Source organism: Muntiacus reevesi, chromosome 6 (genome assembly GCF_963930625.1).
Source record: "Muntiacus reevesi chromosome 6, mMunRee1.1, whole genome shotgun sequence".
Taxonomy (NCBI): domain Eukaryota; kingdom Metazoa; phylum Chordata; class Mammalia; order Artiodactyla; family Cervidae; genus Muntiacus; species Muntiacus reevesi.
This window is the reverse complement of record NC_089254.1, coordinates 31,042,918-31,061,886: the sequence shown is the minus strand read 5'-3', so window position 1 is coordinate 31,061,886 and position 18,969 is coordinate 31,042,918. Positions and strand designations below refer to the sequence as shown.

The 18,969-nt window shown below is 36.0% G+C and overlaps 2 protein-coding genes across 18 annotated transcripts in view; one reads left to right on the top strand and one right to left on the bottom strand.

The window, feature by feature from the left end:
* LOC136171023 (phosphatidylcholine translocator ABCB4-like) overlaps positions 1-13,259 on the top strand; it is a 93,379-nt gene extending 80,120 nt beyond the window's left edge. For 5 of the 10 annotated variants that reach the window (XM_065939727.1, XM_065939728.1, XM_065939731.1 and 2 more), the window contains 3 exons: positions 8,211-8,292; positions 10,551-10,631; positions 10,973-13,259. In XM_065939727.1, coding sequence (XP_065795799.1) covers positions 8,211-8,292; positions 10,551-10,631; positions 10,973-11,085 — 276 coding nt within the window. In that variant the 3' untranslated portion in view covers positions 11,086-13,259. Of the gene's footprint in view, positions 1-759; positions 816-1,506; positions 1,650-8,210; positions 8,293-9,647; positions 9,839-10,550; positions 10,632-10,972 lie in introns of those variants that run through there. The other 5 variants (XM_065939732.1, XM_065939730.1, XR_010663736.1 and 2 more) reach the window with 4 other exon arrangements.
* A 1,807-nt stretch (positions 13,260-15,066) lies between these two features.
* RUNDC3B (RUN domain containing 3B) overlaps positions 15,067-18,969 on the bottom strand; it is a 154,864-nt gene continuing 150,961 nt past the window's right edge. For 7 of the 8 annotated variants that reach the window (XM_065939652.1, XM_065939648.1, XM_065939645.1 and 4 more), the window contains one exon: positions 15,067-17,464. In XM_065939652.1, the coding sequence (XP_065795724.1) occupies positions 17,319-17,464 (146 nt within the window). In that variant the 3' untranslated portion in view covers positions 15,067-17,318. The remainder of the gene's footprint in view (positions 17,465-18,969) is intronic. The other variant, XM_065939650.1, reaches the window with a different exon arrangement.

The following is an 18,969-nucleotide window of genomic DNA, read 5'->3' as shown; positions in this document are numbered from 1 at the left end:
CCTTCCACTTTGTATTTAATTAATAACTCCCTCTTAATATTTTCATTTGAAAGAATGTCATTGGAATATATATATAATTCTGGTGACATTTTCAGTTATAAGCAGGTATGACATGGTCCACAGTATTTTATAATTGTGCTTGTACTTTTTTACAAGTAAATTTTACAAGATTTTTTACTTGAGTGATTTTCATGTTACCAACTACTACATAGTTTGAAATGAAGACCAGACACAGAATAAGTCAAGACAACTTATTTGTCTTTTCATATTTATGACCTGACTGGGTGCTCTAAACTTATCTTCTCTACTACATTACAAATCTCTGGAGAGCAGAAACCTACTATGCATCTTTTTCTTGTCTAATTAAACACTGATAATCGTTAAAGAAAAATTGATCTCATAGCTGATTTGTTGTGGTTTTCTGCTTCTGTAAAGTAGAAGGATCTTCATTTTGTGCTTCCCGGGTGGTGCAGTTGGTAAAGAACACACCTGCCAGGGCAGGAGACACAGAGAAGTGGGTTTGATCCCCAGGTCAGGGAGATCCCCTGGAGAAGGAAGTGTCAACCCACCCTGGTACACCTGCCTGGGAAATCCCATGGACAGAGGAGCGTGGCGGGCTACAGCCCATGGGGTCTCAGAGCCTGACGTGACAGAGCACACGTGCACCATGCCCTGTGTCTTGTACTTAATACTAACTTGAGTATGTTTAAGCCTTTTGATAGTGTTGTGCAAATCTTTTTGTTTGTATGTTTCTAACAGAGTGATAGCAGTTCCTGCCACAGTTATTTATTTTACCTGCTATGATCTATTAACTGCTCTTCTGAGATCTAAATTAGGAGAGAATGAAAGCCGCATACCAATTGTTGCTGGAATCGTGGCCAGACGTTAGTAATAAATTCACAATATTTTCATTCTGATTTCTACTTAAAGCTTGTTTTAACATTTTTACATTTATAGAGAATTTCAAATAGAGTATTGGTAAAGATTTATTTTGCATTGTAGTTTGTCCTCATATGTTAATACCTAAGCTCTAGCAGTCATATTGTGTGGTGACTGCCATCAGAACGGGACGGGATCAACCTGTCCTGTTAATTCTTGGACAGAGTTTTCAGATTTGACATTGTAGACCTTAGATTCTAGATTTTAGGATAATAACACAGAGTCTAATTAATGCCAGAGTCTTTAATCATTTTCTGTATACACTTTGAGATTCAGAGTTTAATCAGAAGGACATTTTTCTCTGTGTAGTGGAAGTGAGGTTTATAATAGTCCTGGTTGATGTATAATGGCTGTGGAACTGCTCTTGAAAGATTAAGGTATGTGAAATACCTTTATCAAGGGAAAAAATCAGAGCCAGGATGTTGCCATCATCAGATACTAGATACAGTTTGCAGACATTTTAGAATAAAATTTTAAAATATAAAAATGCATGAAATACTCATTTCTGCATGCATGTCTTCGTAATGCATGGCTGTGCTTTTGTTGTATTTTCTTGTTTTGTACCAGTTGGCGCAGTGACTGTAATAAGTCCACTGGAATTTATTAGAACCAAGATGCAATCTAAGAAGTTTTCTTATGAGGAACTGTATCGATTTGTCAGCAAGAAAGTATCTGAAGATGGTTGGATTTCGCTCTGGAGGGGCTGGGCTTCTACCATTCTTAGAGATGTACCATTCTCAGGTAGGATTTATCTACTATATTTTAAGTAGCTTTGTATATACCACTTTTAAATCAAGGAAATTCTAGACTCTTTTTTTTTTTTTAATTTAATTCTAGACTCTTTAAGACTAAAGGTATGTTACTGTCTTAGGTGATCACACACACCTAGTTCAGTGTGGCTCTCTCAGATCTTGGTAAGTATTTATTTAATGAACGGTTTCTGTTTGAAGCCTGGTTTTCTTTTCTCTTTGTGTTTTCTTTCTTTTTAAATATCAATAGGTGAGTACTCATATTTAGGTAATGCAAACTATGTTTAAAATTATTGTAAAGAAGTCATAATTAGTAAGATATGTAAAGTACTACAAATCAAAATATCATAACATGTAAGTGAATTACAAAATATCATAACATTTAAGTGAATTATCTTGACTCCTACTTTTTTCAGTTATTAAAAATCTCCCCCACTTGAGTGAGTGTCTTGTAGGAACTATTATAAATCAGATTCAAGATCGTGCTAACCATTGAATTATGAAAAGGGAGAAAATCATGAAGAAATACAAAATTAACAACTTATAGAATGTGCACACTTCAGTAGTACTTCTCTTGTGAATCTGATGTTTCCATTTAAAACCTGGAAGAAATAATCACTGAGAACCATTGTATTAACATTCCACATTCTTTCTCCCTTTGATTTAATCCTTTGCTTGGACTCCTGTTCACAGTCCTGTATCTTTCCCTTTCCATAAGTATTTTTCTTCAACTTTTGTGTTCAGCTGTGCTTTTTAGAAACACCATGGATTCCTAGACCAATACTTCTTCATTTTTTATTTTGATATTTTATACATAAAAAGTAGTAACGATATAAATTACCAAGTGAGCTAATAAACACCTGTGACATCACCACCTCTGTAAATGAATTAGAACACGACAGTTTTTAAAATCAGGAAACCACATATGTCCCCCTTCACTGTCACATCCTTAGTGGTGACCTCTTACCTGAATTTTTATCACCTACTTGGTTTTAAAAAGTAGTCTTACCACATATGTATTATTGCTAAACAATGGTATTCAGTTTTGCCTATTTTTGAGGTATAAAATTTATTTTACTTGGAAATATTCCTTAAGTTTTGTTTCATACGTGCGGCTGTTTGATTTCACTCTTGTTTATACATGAATAAACAAGTAAACAATGCTGGGAACATTGTTTCAGTCTCTTGCTGGGTATGTACAAGAATCTGCAGCTTTTAGTGCCTATTTAAAAAAATCTATTTAAAAAAGTTTTCCAGGTGTTTGTGGGTGTTGCAATGTGAGTTGGTTTTTGTCTGTTAGCTTATATTCAGCTTCTTCTAAAACTGTTATAAATCCTAATTTGTCTGCCTTTTTCCTATGTAGACAATAATGTGTAAATTATAACTATTTCATTTTTAAGTTCATGATGAATATCCTTTATCCAGTTGAAGCAGCTGCCTTTTATTCCTCGGTTTCTAAGAAATTTCTTTGAATGCTTTTCCATCATTTTTAGATGATTTTACAATTCTGTTAATGTGGTACACAGTATCTAAAGCATTTCTTACGTTTACCACGACTGTGTTTATCAGATAACCCAATTTAGTCATAGTGTGTGATAGTTCATGAAATACTTCAGTTTTTCTTCTTTTGGATTTTTACATCAGTGTTCATGAGATGTGACTCTCTCCTCTCGTGTTCTTGTTGGGTTTTGAGATTAAAGTCCTACTTCTTACTGATGCATAGTTTTGTTTATAAGACTCCTAGAATATTACTGAGAATTTGGTTACTATTTTTACAAATTTCACCTCCTATGTGTGTAAGCAGAAAGCAAGGCGTGTCAATACTAGAATTCTCTTTTCTTTTAATATATAATATTCTTCAATTATTTTCCGTAAAGTCCACATTTCATTTCTAAATATGTTCATTCTATTCTGTTTTTGTAGCAATGTACTGGTATAACTATGAAGTCTTAAAGAAGTGGTTGTGTGCAAAATCTGGCTTATATGAACCAACATTTATGATCAACTTTACCTCAGGGGCATTGTCTGGTTCTGTAAGTTTCTTCTTTTGTTGTTATATTCCAAAATAGTGATAATTGTCTTACTAAAACAGAACAAAATATTATGTAGCATTTCATGTCTGTTGAGATAGAACAACTTTAAAGTAGTGCATCCTCAAAGTGCTAAGTATTTACTACCCTATTTTGAAGATAAATTATCAATACTAGCCATTAAATATTTTAAAATGCATTTTATATGTCTTTATTATATTACAAGTACATTATATCTTTGTGAAACTTTTGAACTTGTTAGATCATGAGTTATTATTGAGGTTCAGTTCAGTTCAGTCACTCAGTCATGTCCGACTCTGCGACCCCATGAACCGCAGCACACCAGGCCTCCCTGTCCATCACCAACTCCTGAAATTTACTCAAACTCATGCCCATCGAGTCGGTGATGCCATTCAGCCATCTCATCCTCTGTCGTCCCCTTCTTCTCCTGCCCCCAATCCCTCCCAGCATCGGGATCTTTTCAAATGAGTCAGCTCTTGGCATCAGGTGACCAAAATATTGGAGTTTCAGCTTCAAAATCAGTCCTTCCAATGAACACCCAGGACTGATCTCCTTTAGGATGGACTGCTTGGACCTCCTTGCAGTCCAAGAGACTCTCAAGAGTCTTCTCCAACATCACAGTTCAAAAGCATCAATTCTTCGGTGCTCAGCTTTCTTTATAGTTCAACTCTCACATCCATACATGACCACTGGAAAAACCATAGCCTTGACTAGACGGACCTTTGTTGGCAAAGTAATGTCTCTGCTTTTTAATATGCTATCTAGGTTGGTCATAACTTTCCTTCCAAGGAGTAAATGTCTTTTAATTTCATGGCTGCAGTCACCATGTGCAGTCATCTTGGAGCCCAAAAAATTAAAGTCAGCCAATGTTTCCCCATCTTTTTGCCATGAAGTGATGGTACCAGATGCCATGATCTTAGTTTTCTGAATGTTGAGCTTTACACCAACTTTTTCACTCTCCTCTTTCACTTTCAAGAGGCTCTTTAGTTCTTCTTCACTTTCTGCCATAAAGGTGGTGACATCTGCCTATCTGAGGTTATTGATATTTCTCCCGGCAATCTTGATTCCTGCTTGTGCTTCTTCCAGCCCAGCGTTTCTTATGATGTACTCTGCATATAAGTTAAATAAGCAGGGTGACAATATACAGCCTTGACAGACTCCTTTTCCTATTTGGAACCAGTCTGTTGTTCCATGTCCAGTTCTAACTGTTGCTTCCTGACTTGCATACAGGTTTCTCAAGAGGCAGGTCAGGTGGTCTGGTATCCCCATCTGTTTCAGAATTTTCCACAGTTTATTTGGATCCACACAGTCAAAGGCTTTGGCATAGTCAGTAAAGCAGAAATAGATGTTTTTCTGGAACTCTCTTGCTTTTTCGATGATCCAGCAAATGTTGGCAAATTGATCTCTTGTTCCTCTGCCTTTTCTAAAACCAGCTTGAACATCTGGAAGTTCATGTATTGCTGAAGCCTGGCTTGGAGAATTTTGAGCATTACTTTACTAGTGTGTGAGATGAGTGCAATTGATAATGAGTTTAGATAGTACTTTATTACATAAAGTGTTTGGCAGTTTGGTCATTAAATACCAGTAGATCTTGTTAGTTAATATAAATGTTATCTCATATGTATCATGTGATTGAATAGAAGCAATTGCATCCTTTGCTGCTAATTCCTGTTTCTTTGGGAACATTCTGACTGAGTACCTCGTAAAAGAATTTGAACAAGACTTAACAATTAGAAGGGAGCAGTACCCAGTGGCCATTTTTGGGTAGTAGGAGTTCACCTCTGGCCACTCTTTCACATAATGAAAACTCACGTAGTGGGCCATTGTGCAGATTCTTATCACCATGATCTTGGACACAGAGAGCTTTCTTATCCCCACATACTTAGAGAATGAATTTTGATGACACAGTGATGTGCTGACATATTGGAACCAGAGAAAGAGAGTGAAGGAGCAGAGTGAAGTCATGGAGACTGGCAGAAAAATACTGGAGTAACTGTCAGAAAACCTAGGCTACAGAAGACCCTGAGGTTGTGTTCAAAATTGAGATGTGAAGATTCTCAGGTCTGGTATATGTCGAATTAACCCTTATGGGGTATAAATATATTGAGGCAAAAGAGCAATTCTTTGTAGCAATTTAAGAAGTTAGAATACCAGGAAAATCTTTTAATTATTTCTCTTAATTGTGAAGTGATTAAAAGTAACTTATAAATAAAATTTGTATCTTAATCCACCATGAATGATGAAAAACAAGTACCATTTATGTTTAGTGACCCCTAACAGAATTGTAGAGCCAGTTCTGCACTTAGTGCTTTATGTTAAAAAAAAAAAAAAAAGCTGAATGGCTGTAGGGTGTTGTCTCAGCTTTCCAGTAATGAAAGAATGTTGTTTTACTCTTTCCTACCTAACACAGAAAATATATTTTTAAAATCTTTAACAATTTAGAAAATATTACTGCCTTTTAACTGTTAAATAAACATGTGTCTCTGCAACAAGAAAAGTAGGATAATGTCCAGGCTTTCTGTTAGAAAACAGAACAGCCTAAACCCTGTTATTCTGCGAAGTGTCAGGCTCATACCTCATTGTTGCTACCTTTGATACTCCCATCAGCACTCCCTGTCCAGGGGTTCTACATGCGCAGATTGAAGCAATTCGATTCTTGGCTGTTGAATCCACAGATGTGGAACCACAGACATGGAGGACCAACTGTGCTGTGCCATTTTATATAAGGGACAGATACTCCACAGGTTTCAGTATCTGTAGCCAATATACCTCAGATACGAAAGGACAACTCTTATGTGTTAGATTGTAGAGAAACAATTGATTTTATCTTACCTGAGATCTTTGAAACTGATTTCAAGAACTTAAATCTCTTTACATTGATGGGTGAAATAAAAATAAATGACTTTAAAGGTTATTTTATGAGCATATTGGTCAAATGTAAGTTGGGAAACAGAAAATAGACACTAGGTTTTACTTTGCATGACTGTTATATCAAATATGAGACATTCTTAAGAGAATTTGTTCTTTCAGAAAACCTTTCTTGCATAATTAAGGCATTATGGAAATAACTTAAATCATTAATTTGAAGATTTTTTTAATTAATTATTTTAATTGGAGGCTAATTACAATATTGTAGTGGTTTTTGCCATACATTGACATGAATCCGCCATGGGTGTACATGTGTTTCCCATCCTGAAACCCCCTCCCACCTCCCTCCCCATCCCATCCCTCAGGGTCATCCCAGTGCACCAACCCTGAGCACCCTGTCTCATGCATTGAACCTGGACCAGTGATCTATTTCACATGTGATAATATACATGTTTCAATGCTATTCTCTCAGATCATCCCAGCCTCGCCTTCTCCCACAGAGTCCAATAGTCTGTTCTTTACATCTGTGTCTCTTTTTGCTGTCTCTCATATAGGGTCATCATTACCATCTTTCTAAATTCCATATATATGCATTAATATACTGTATTGGTGTTTTTCTTTCAGACTTACTTCACTCTATATTATAGGCTCCAGTTTCATTCACCACATTAGAACTGATTCAAAGGCATTCTTTTTAATAACTGAGTAATATTCCATGGTGTATATGTACCACAGCTTCCTTATCCATTCGTCTGCTGATGGGCATCTAGGTTGCTTCCATGTCCTGGCTATTATAAACAGTGCTGCGATGAACATTGGGGTGCACGTGTCTCTTTCAATTCTGGTTTCCTCAGTGTGTATGCCCAGAAGTGGTATTGCTGGGTCATATGGCAGTTCTATTTCCAGTTTTTAAGGAATCTCCACACTGTTCTCCATAGTGGCTGTACTAGTTTGCATTCCCACCAGCAGTGTAGAGGGTTCCCTTTTCTCCACACCCTCTCCAGCATTTATTGTTTGTAGACTTTTTGATAGCAGCCATCCTGACTGGCGTGAGATGGTACCTCATTGTGGTTTTGATTTGCATGAAATGTGTTTTTAAAGATGATTTGTGAACTACATTTGATAAATATGTTGAAACCCATAAAGAAAATGGATATAGCACTAAAAGTTCAAAAGTCCATTTTCTAACAATTTTAAAAACTTTTGGAAAATTTTAAATGCTAATTACTAGGTACTTGAATTTCTGCTTTAAAATACATATTATGCCTTCATCTGTAGTAAAGGAATAATGGAACACACAGGAGCATTAGAAATTGTGAATACTGGTTTTGCAGTTAGAGGTCTGCTTGGAATTCTGACTGCCAACTAGTGTAGTGTGACCTCAGGAATATAGGGGAACTGTTCTCTTACTCCTGAACTTTGGGAGGAGTATGTAAGACTTTATCTGTTCTCTTCAATAGGAGCTTCTCTTTAAACCTCTCTGGTTTCACTTTATGTTTCAGTTTAATTATGATTTTTTTACTATCCTTATTAAGTAATATGCTAATTAGAGTATAAAATACTTTGGGGAAAATTTAAATTAATCAATTTTACTTTTTGTTAGTTTGCAGCTGTTGTAACTTTGCCATTTGATGTGGCAAAAACACAAAAGCAGACACAACTTTGGATATATGAAAGCCAGAAAAGTAAGTTTAATTAATTTAAAATGTGTCTAAGATGCCATAAAAAATATTTTCTTTCTAGATACTGTTTAGGAATATCTAAGAAAGGGAAGACAAGATTCCCCCTGCCCCTTTGTTGCCTTCCTCTGTACTTAACTCAAACTAATGTACTGTTAGAATGGAGTACCCAGAAAAAACTCTAAACCTAAACAAAAAATTTCAGAAATTTTAAAGACTACATTAGTATGCATATACATATTCTTCTTTTTTTTTCTTTTCTATTTTTTAGCTTCCCTTTTGATGTGTCCCCCCTACTATAAAGAAGTAGATGAGATAATAGGGTGGGGCCCCCCTACCCCCCACCCTATTATCCCATCTACTTCTTTATAACCTGTAATTTCTTCTAGAACAAAATTGTCCCGGGGACTTCCCCTTCAATGCAGAAGGTGCAGGTTCGATCCCTGGTTGGGGAGCTGAGATCCCACATGCCTCCTGGCTAAAAAACCAAAACATAAAACAGAAGCAATACTGAACAACCTCAATAAATAATAATGGTCCATATTGAAAAAAAAATTACTATTAGTTGCTTCTACTAGATTCATTGTTATTATTATCATCCAGTGTAGCAAGCCCACTGGAAATGGGGCTTTGTTTCTGAAACATAAAATTGTTAGGATTTGATCATCTGGATGGTCAGTAGAGGAGTGTTCATTGTTGTCTGTGCTTGAATAATCACAGTGCTTCCTTACAGTGTATGAAGTTGCTTTTCCCCTGTAGAAAGAGCTCTTGGATGTTGGGTCTTTAGGCAGGGCTCTGCCATGGCTGACCTCCAGTTGAGAAGTTGTCTTGTTCGTTGTCTTTTACATCATCTCACCCTACTATTAAAATAGAGACCAGTTTGGAACTTGAGCTCCGTAAGATTAGAAATACCCAGCTACTTGGCCTCCTTTCTTTACTAGTTGTTTCCAAAATTGAAAACATTTAAACAACAAGTTGCCAACTTGTAGTATAAAGCTTTTGTCACTGTTTTTAGAGAGATAAATTTCAGTCATAAATAGTTTGTTCTTGGTTTTAAAATGTATCCTTTCAGTTTGGTTGCTCTAATTACTGTAGTTACACTATTTATATAGATAGATTAGCTTCCTAAATGAAAAGGCCTCATTTATCTTCATAGAGAATCTAATATTATGTAAAAGAAATTTTGAGATAATGAGCCCCTCTTCATTAAGTTGCAAATTCTACAGAGCTATTACTGAATGACACCTTTCCCTAATTTTCCCTTTTGCGCTGGGCATACTTCCTAAAATGTACTTTAATCCTAATGACTCCGAGTTGTCATCACTGTGCACACTGATTACAGTAGTATTTTCATAATGCAGCTCTCAGAAGCTGGTGAGGGTAACTTAGGAGTGTTGGCCTGTCACCCGCTGGTCTGGGCAAGACTCAGATCTTCAGCTGTCACAGTGGTTCACATGGTCGGACACCCACCTTTTAGAAGATTTTTTTTCACCTTTAGCGTCTGTAGTCTGTGGGCAAAGCCAGCTGCTTAGAATCATTGTGTATGACGAAGGTTAAGTGAACTTTGTGTATGTACAGCTGATTCATGAGGTTTATGTTTGAATCTGAGTAATATCTATTTTTGCTGTTTTCAAAAGATGTATAAATCTGTTTCTTTACTGTGTCCCAGACACCTGAGTAGTTGCAAATAAGTGAGATGTTACTGTTAGTTACAGGAAAACTCTTGCCCTCAGAGGAGACAGGACTGATTTATTTCAGGACTAGCACATCTATTCAGAAAGATTCTAATAATGTGGAACCTCCCTAGGGAGAATGAACTATTTTCCTTAAAGCTTTTCTTAGGGGAAAAAAGTTTTTTTAATGTATGCACTGAAAGTACAATGAAAAATGGTTATCATGGCTTCACTTGGGGAACCCCATGAAAATTCCTGTATATCTTTAAAATTTCTCATTATGAAAGATTTTTAAGATATGGAAAAACGTATAAGGGATATACACCACCAGGCTTAAACATCAATTCAGGAGAGGCTTTCTGTATATTCCTCCTCCATTGCCTCTGGTCCTATGTACCTTAAAAGTGCCTTTAAAATGTCTTTTTAATGAATCAAACTATTAAAAATAAGATCTAGTTCTTTAGGTAAACAGGTCTGTTCTTATTATGATGAGATGATACATCCCGAAGCCATAGACACTCTTCTATGTGTACTCACCTATGTTAGACATTAAGCGGTGATTTATAATAGCATCATTTCTTTAACGAGCAGTTTCTGTGCCTTTGCAAATGTCAACCTGGACTATAATGAAGAACATTGTTGCTAAGAATGGCTTTTCTGGATTATTTACAGGTAAAAATATTTCCTTTACCAAACTGTTGACTAAAATGTTTACTTTTCCTTTTTAAATTAATTGCCTTTCAACAGAAACTTTTTGAAAATACTCCTCATTTACTATTTCCTCCTAAATATCTTTGCTGTAAGTTTAAAAATTTTAAATACCAGTTGCTTTTGAAGTAATTTGGAATTAAAGTGAGGAGTGAATGGTTCGGCTTGTTCTCTGACACCAGTTGTGGGACAATATTTTATATGTTACTTCACTTAATTTGATAACTTTCAGAGTGAAACCAAATGAGTTACATTTTAAAATGCAAGGTAAAATTTGGTCTGAATTTTTCTGTTCCCTTTTTTAGGACTGATTCCTCATTTAATTAAAATTGCTCCTGCTTGTTCTGTTATGATCAGTGCATATGAATTTGGAAAGTCTTTCTTCCAGAAACAAAATGCTCAAAGACAGCAATACTAGAGATGCCATTTAAACCTGAAATAACCACCTTGACCAAATAATAAGAGGAGACTCTTAGGCAAGAGTTTTTTTCACTTTTTTCGCTATTATCATACAGTGGTTTTCTAGCATTCTTATCTATAATTTAAATGAATAGTAAATCTCTACTTTGCATTTAATCATCCTAACTTCAAATTTTTATCCTAAATTTTGAGAATTTGAAAAAGATATTCCAGAAATCATAACCATTGAGCATTCTTGTAAAGAAGAGAAAAATTGTTCTACACTGAAAGCAATAATCTTAGATTTTGGTACAGATTTCTATGTAACTTCATCCTGTTGGGAGTGTCAAGAGACGTTGAACATTCTTGCAATTGCATCCTGAATGATTTACAGAGTCTAAAAGAATTCCCAAGTCTTTTATACATATTTAAATCATGGACATAGATAATTGTTTCAACAAAGTAGATAACAAAACCAGTCTTTAAATATTATTATTCTCACATCATTTACTAAATATTGCATATCAGTTATTTTCTTTAATTCACATATATTTGGGTTGGTTTTTTTTCCCCCACCCTGTTACTGTTCTAAGGCTTCACGTGTATTAAGATTTCTCTGATCAGAGGTATGGCTATCTTATGTTCATGAACCAAAAATATAACTTGTGCAATATTGATGCTGCTATTTTTGATGTCTAAAGACCCTGCATTATCTACTGTTTCTGTGAGAGAGAGTGTTTACTGACCGTATTAAATGTTCACGTCAGTCAAACTTGGGTGTGCAGTGGAAAACCACGTTGTATTCACGCTAGTGAGAATGCTGTTTCAGCACAAGAAAGGCCTCTGGTCTCAGCTGACTTGTCAGCAGGTATTACCATTTGTGAAGTTCTCTAGGTCACGCCTGTTCGCTTGTTCTAACATCACTGAGACAGAGTATGTTCCAGATGTCCCTTGACTTTACACATCTCACATGAGTGCGCTAGAGCAAGAACTACCAAGCCAGCTTCCTTGAAGAGCGAGCTTTCAGTCACTGGAGGCTAATGCCTAAGAAGTTTAGTTTATGAATGTAACAATGAAAAAGAATATGAGTTCAAGACACTGTTTTTTAATATTTTTGTTTTTCTCAGGATCTGTATACTCTAAGAAAAAGCACTTTATTGCAGTCTATCTGTATTTTATGAAAATGTGAAACATTTTTTCCCTAAAATAGAGTGATACATATTTAAGTGACAAATCTCTAGTGTTGGTAGGAATTAATGTCTTTTCTAATATAGAAAACTATGTTTCACCAGAAAGAAGCTATATAGGGTTTGTATTTAAGCTTTTTGTCTTCATTTTATCCTGTGTTGATGTACCTTAAGTTTGCAACATATATATCCATAAAAATATATATTTTCATTGAAATAGTTTGTGCTTTCTTAAAGCTACCACTGTGCTTCTAGCTAAATACTTTCATATAAAACTATGTTAATGCTATACTATCAACATATGTATAAAACACATGGAAGTTTATCTTGAACACTGATTTGAACAGTATTAAATTTAAATTTGCCTTTGTTTTGCTGTGCTTCTTTTGGGTAACTGGTAGGAAAAGGTAAAAAAAATTTAGGTTTTGAACAATAGTTTCAAAAAACAGTTATGTATTTGAAGTTAATGTCACTTATAAACAAACAGAAGGGAAACTTGCATCCTCTCCTTGCCCCACTACTGACTGCATTGTGGAAAATTCTTATTTTATAAAAGAACTTAAATAAACCTAATTCCCTGTAGTTTTTGTAACATACGTTACCTGCAATGTATCTGAAAGAAAAGAAGTCTGAATTTAGGCTTTGTCTATAGTTAAGTGGGGAGAAGGCAATGGCACCCCACTCCAGTACTCTTGCCTGGAAAATCCCATGGACGGAGGAGCCTGGTGGGCTACAGTCCATGGGGTCGCGAAGAGTCGGACATGACTGAGCGACTTCAGTTTTCACTTTCATGCACTGGAGAAGGAAATGGCAACCCACTCCAGTGTTCTTGCCTGGAGAATCCCAGGGACAGGGGAGCCTGGTGGGCTGCCGTCTATGGGGTCGCACAGAGTCGGACACGACTAAAGCGACGCAGCAGCAGCATACTTAAGTGGTAAAAAAAAAAAAGCGTTACTAGTAAGAACCAAAAAGGTTTGGCTACAAATTGTATTCTTGGTAATGTTTCTAAATGCATTCTGTTAATGTTAAAATTTCTAACATACACATTTCTTATGTGTAAGTTTAAGAAAATTGTCTTATTACACATACATACACATTTCTTATTTCTTATTTTTACACATTTCTTATTTCTAACATACACATTTCTTATGTGTAAGTTTAAGAAAATTGTCTTATGTAATTGTATTACATGCTTGCGGCCTTTCATATAATTCCATATTACTTTTTAAAAATAAAGTTATTTCTAGGAAAACTATTCACTATGTTTATTTAGCCACATTTGACTCCTTTAATTCTAGCCTCTCCCCCCCCCCCCCCCCCCGGCCCCCGCCCCAGGGCACAAATTCCAGGGATATGGGAATGTTTGGTGTATTGCTTTTTAATTTTTGTCCAAAAGGAACTTTTAAAAGTAAATTACTGTTACCATGTTTTAATCAGTCACTCAACACTTACTGAGATGAGTCCTTTTATGTGGTAGGCAATATAAACAGCTCTGGAGGTAAGACATTTCAGCTACTCTCATTGGTCTTAAGGTTTCAGCTGTGATTGTTAGAAATAAACAAAAGAAGTAATGGAAAAGCTGAAGAATTCTCCCCTGGCCTGGGGTGCAGAGACTGATCGGGAAATGGTACTTAGGGAGTCCAAGGCAACATACCTGGAGGTTGGGGGTCTTCAATCAGGCAGTGGTACTTAGCACCAGTGACTTGAGCAGAGTATACATGCCACGTGGTAGATCAGATTGAAAAAGCAGTCCAAGGGGCCTGGTCTGCCAAAGGAGGATCAAGAAGGCAAGAGAAAACCAAGGAAGTATTTTGGGCACAGCTCTGAAAAGTTACAGAGTTGTTTTGTTTTTCTCTCAAGACCTTTTTTTTTTTAAAACTGAAAGAAAATAGGATAGCATAGGTTAGCCTAGAATAAAACAGAAAACACCAGAATGCATCACATATTAAGACCAAGTGTTGTGTAGTGAAGCTGGTTTTAGAAAAATGACTGGCAGGATGAAAAATGGGACTTATGACCAGGTAACCTATTTAAAAACAAAAGTTTTGGTTTATACTAAAGTATATTTTTAAAAGGTACCACCATGGCATTGGTATAATTTTATCTTTTCCTCCTATCAGTCGGGAAAAAAAGCTAAAGCAAAATAGAAGTTGCTTTGCTTACTAAAGAGCAAAGTGGACTAGGTAAAAGAAATTAAGAGCCCTGATGTTCAAAGGAGTCATGTGACATTTCCAGAGTAATCCACTGTATTAATTTATCAAACCTAGAAACTATAACCAACAATTGGAAATTTAACAAAGAATTTACATAAGTTGTAAATTTGAGAAACATTTTTAACCACTTGAGAATTTGTATGTACATCTAATAAAGATGACTTAAAACCAATTTAGTCTACTTGGATGTTTAAGGTTCCTGTCAGTCACAGTTAATAGTAGTTTGCATTTGGTACTTACCACTTCAGAACTTATAATTCTATTTAATGTTGACTTTATCCTGATGCCATCACGTAGGTGCTGAGAGGATGGGGGTGGGTCCATTTTATAGGTGAGAAAACAAACAGGGTTGTTACATAATTAAATCACAACTCGGCCAAAACCACTACTGTGCTGTACCACTTGAGTGAATGTTGTCAATTTAAACCATATTATGTCACTTTTTAGAAAATAAAAACTTGAAATAAAATGAAGATTTCTCCAAAATCATTTTCATATTAGTCATTGAGGTGTTAATATATACTTGAAACAAAAATTCAGTGTATACCTTGAATCAAATAACATTTTGTCAATGAAAAAATAAGACTACTACTTCGTGGTACAAAATGTTTAATATACATGCAACAAGTATCGTACATCAAGGCAACAAAATACACATGGAAATAGTAGCATATAGTCGAGCATTCTGTTTAGGGGAGGGTGTGTGAACAATGAACACTAGTGAAGATCGAGACATACCTCATGCAAACGTCAACAAACTGCCTCTAAAACTAGCGTGAAATGAACTGTGTAGAAACCTGAAGTCACATTAGCAGATCCATTTTCTACCAAGAGCTCCAAGAAAGGAGAAAAAGTCACTGTCCTCAGATGTCATGTTTCAGTCTGCGTTCAGCAGCACGTTTAGATGCACAAGATTCTGTGCACATTAGAACAAATACAAAAATTCTGATCAATTTTGTATGGAATCCCATATATTTCCTTTCTGTATTATAAAAATGTATGGAAAATGTAACTGATTTTCTTTAATTACTGAAGGATAATGTCATTTGAGAGTAGCCCATGAATGAAAGCATTTAAACAGTCTGACTGTTGTTAGGAAAGCAGCAGCAGCAGTGCTTAAGGCCAGCCTAAAATTTTTGAAGATCACCCGGCCTTAATCGTTTCTCATTCGCTCCTCCCAAGGTTTCCAGTACCCTTGTTTCAACCTTCCTTCCATTCCCCTTGCTGAGTTACAAACTGCTGTAGATACATCACACAGTAAGGTACACAGAATTAGACTAGATTGATGGTACCATTTCTCAAGAATATTTGCATTACTACAAGTACTGAAGACTTAAGCTAAAGAAGAAAGCTCTGAGTATGTTCTGATGCCTCTAAATAATTTCTTTTAGGGGCTTCCAGGTCTTCTTTGTCCCTGAAATGACATTGTTTGAACTGTCTTAACATAAGAGCAGCCTTGTTACTGTTTATCTTCTTAAATTCTGAATAGTGAGAGTAAAGTATTGCAGAGGACCACCACACTCCCACATTTCTAGTACAAAGAATGACTGGTAAGTGCTGCTTTTCTCTCAATATTTTAGGAGGAATGTTCTTTCAATAGTCAAAGTTACTAAGTTTGAATGTAGTGTTTTATTAACATAAAAAATAGCATATGAAGTCCCAGATAAGTATTGTAGTAGCCTCTTCATGTAAACAATGTATAAAACATCTTTGGCACAATTGATCATGTTTTCCTCATACTACTTACTCTAGAAAATATACTTCATACATTTCCTCTTTCAACATGGTGGAATTTGGGGGGACCAAATATACAGTTGTTTCAAAATTTGCAAAAATTTAAAAGACAGCTCAGAGCTTTTTAATAAAACTTTCAACTAGTAATTTTTAAGGTCAGTTTTAAAATGAGATTATGGCATGATTAATGACAGAAGCTGTTAAAGCACGTGAGACACAATTCATTCTTGCACACAAGAGAAAAACAGCACTGGATGTCAGATGTTAAGTATGGTGATTAGCCTACTGATCCTTATTTTAAAACTTCTCAAATCCTTAAACGAACTTGAAATCTCTCCTGATAAAATTGCTTTCAACATCTGTTCTACATCTTTAAGTTTTTCCAATTTATAGGACATAAATGTGATCAATTTTTAAATTGGTAAACTTTAAAGGAAATTTTGGGAAAACAAAATGTTATTCATTTTACCTAAATGGCCTAAAATACTGTAAAATACTTTCCTTGTGACCCAAACAAATTTAGTAACTGCCTAAAGGCACGTCCTACAAAATTTATAAAATGTTGCCTGGAATGTTAGGTTGATACTAAATGGTAACTATTAAACTGAATAAACTGCTGTGAAGCTGCAGCTGAGAACCTTTCTCCTCACTTCAAAGACAAGGCATTTAAACATCAGAACCTGGGAAGGACTTCATGAAAAATGAAATAAGTCATTTTTAGAAAATGTAATTGAATAAGAGAGCAAAAGAAAATACTTAAATATCTAGAATAAAACCTTGAACTCAGTCTCTGGCAACTATGATACATTTAAATATATGAAAATCAGCTGAATAATAAATATGTACAATTTGCAATGGATTATTAGAGGATATCTGAAAGTTTTTTAAGCCTGTGTTTTAAACTTCAGTCACAAATATAGTCATTTTAAAATGAAAAATGGCAGCATTTTTTTTTCGCCCAGAAGTTTACATGGAGTGGACTAAATTCTTTCATATAAGCAACAGAATTCCAGACATGTCCCAGAACAATATAAGCTTCCAAAGATTTTCCCAGCAGTCAAACTTACGTATATGGAATATTGGCAACATAAAAACTTCTGGCTTTTACATACAATTTTTCAGGATGGAGTCAGACCTGGACTTGTCATCTCTGTTGTAGGACTTGCAAGGTAGTCATTCGATTTTAGACTTGTTAGAGATTTGTAACTTGCCACTGATGTTAGAGACCCACAGAGACCAAGTAATGAGGGAGTATCTTCTTTACCTGAAAATTAGGATAAAATAACAAATATTTAATTGCTCTTGAATCCTGATACTAGTAAGATCCCCAAACCATTAAACTTTACACACTGTATAAAACAGTGCAAACATACTGCAAAATCAAACATCTGTATGTTGACATGTTTGATCTTCCAGTCGTTTCAATGCTACTCCTTATAGAAGCATTACAGTGGGATTATTTGTGCTGCTTTTAAGGTTCCAGATCTGGAAGCTTGAGATATTCTGGAACAAAAATGGAATTTACCTTTTGGGGGAGAATATGGTCATATTCAATTAGTAAAAAACAAAAAACTATAGCAACAATACAAGTGCCCAGGCGACAGAAATACCAGGAAATCCGTATGTGGGTAAAGGTAAAGTGATGCAGAAGCAGCAGAACCGCTCCAGTTCAGCTGGAGGCTTGACCTAGGGAACCTGTGTCCACTGACCAAATAAACTTATTCAGCATCTGTGCTGCACCAGGATACAGTTACCTGCTAGAAGCCAGCTGGTTCCTGAAGGAAGAGTGGCTGAGGTCTGTGTCCATGCCTGGGAAAACATTCTTTCCCGAGCAGCACAAGTTTCAACCCCCACTGTGCACACGCTTGCTCTAAGAGGCTGGCCTAAGGCTGTGAAAGGCTAGGAAGGTGAAAATCAGTTTTCCAAAGATGGAAAGCTTAGGCTTTACCCACGTGGTTACAGAAATGTAAACTGAACCAGATGTCAGACGTTTCTGAATGTCACGCATTGCCTCAGACAGCCCCTCTGCAGTGTCTCCACTGTCATACTATGTGACAATTGTGGGGCGCCCCTTTATTAAAAAACCACAGACTGAGTAAGGACACGGAGTTTGCTGTGGTCGTCGTCATATTCCCGGTGCTAGCGCACAGGAGACACACAATTACATAATGAATGACTCAGTAAGAACTGCGCTGGGACATGAAAGAATGCCTGTGTTCTTTACAGCCATGCGACCCGGGGAAAGGCGTCTTCCTGAGCCTGTCCCTTCCTCTGTAAAATGAAAACACACACCAAAAGATGACTATGTTCACTTCGCTGACTAATAAAATATAGGAAGATATAACACTGTTAGGAAAACATATGGAAGAATAATTGTTACATTTCGGTTTTAATGTTATGTTATTTTGATGAAGGACTTCCCTGGTGGCTCAGATGGTAAAGCGTCTGCCTACAATGTGGGAGACTCAAGTTCAGTCCCTGGGTTGGGAAGATCCTCTGGAGAAGGAAATGGCAACCCACTCCAGTACTCTTGCCTGGGAAATCCCATGGACAGAGGAGTGTGGTAGGCTACATACAGTTCATGGGGTCACAAAGAGTCAGACGTGACTGAGTGACTTCACTTTATTTTGATGATAACATTTGTTATCATCAAAAGATACAGATGTTCCTTTTCAGGTCTAAGATTAAAGACCTATTTCAGGCCATTTAGAGTTCTTGATAAATGCTCTAGGAACTCAAATGCTTGAACAATTTCTCCCAAATTCCTAA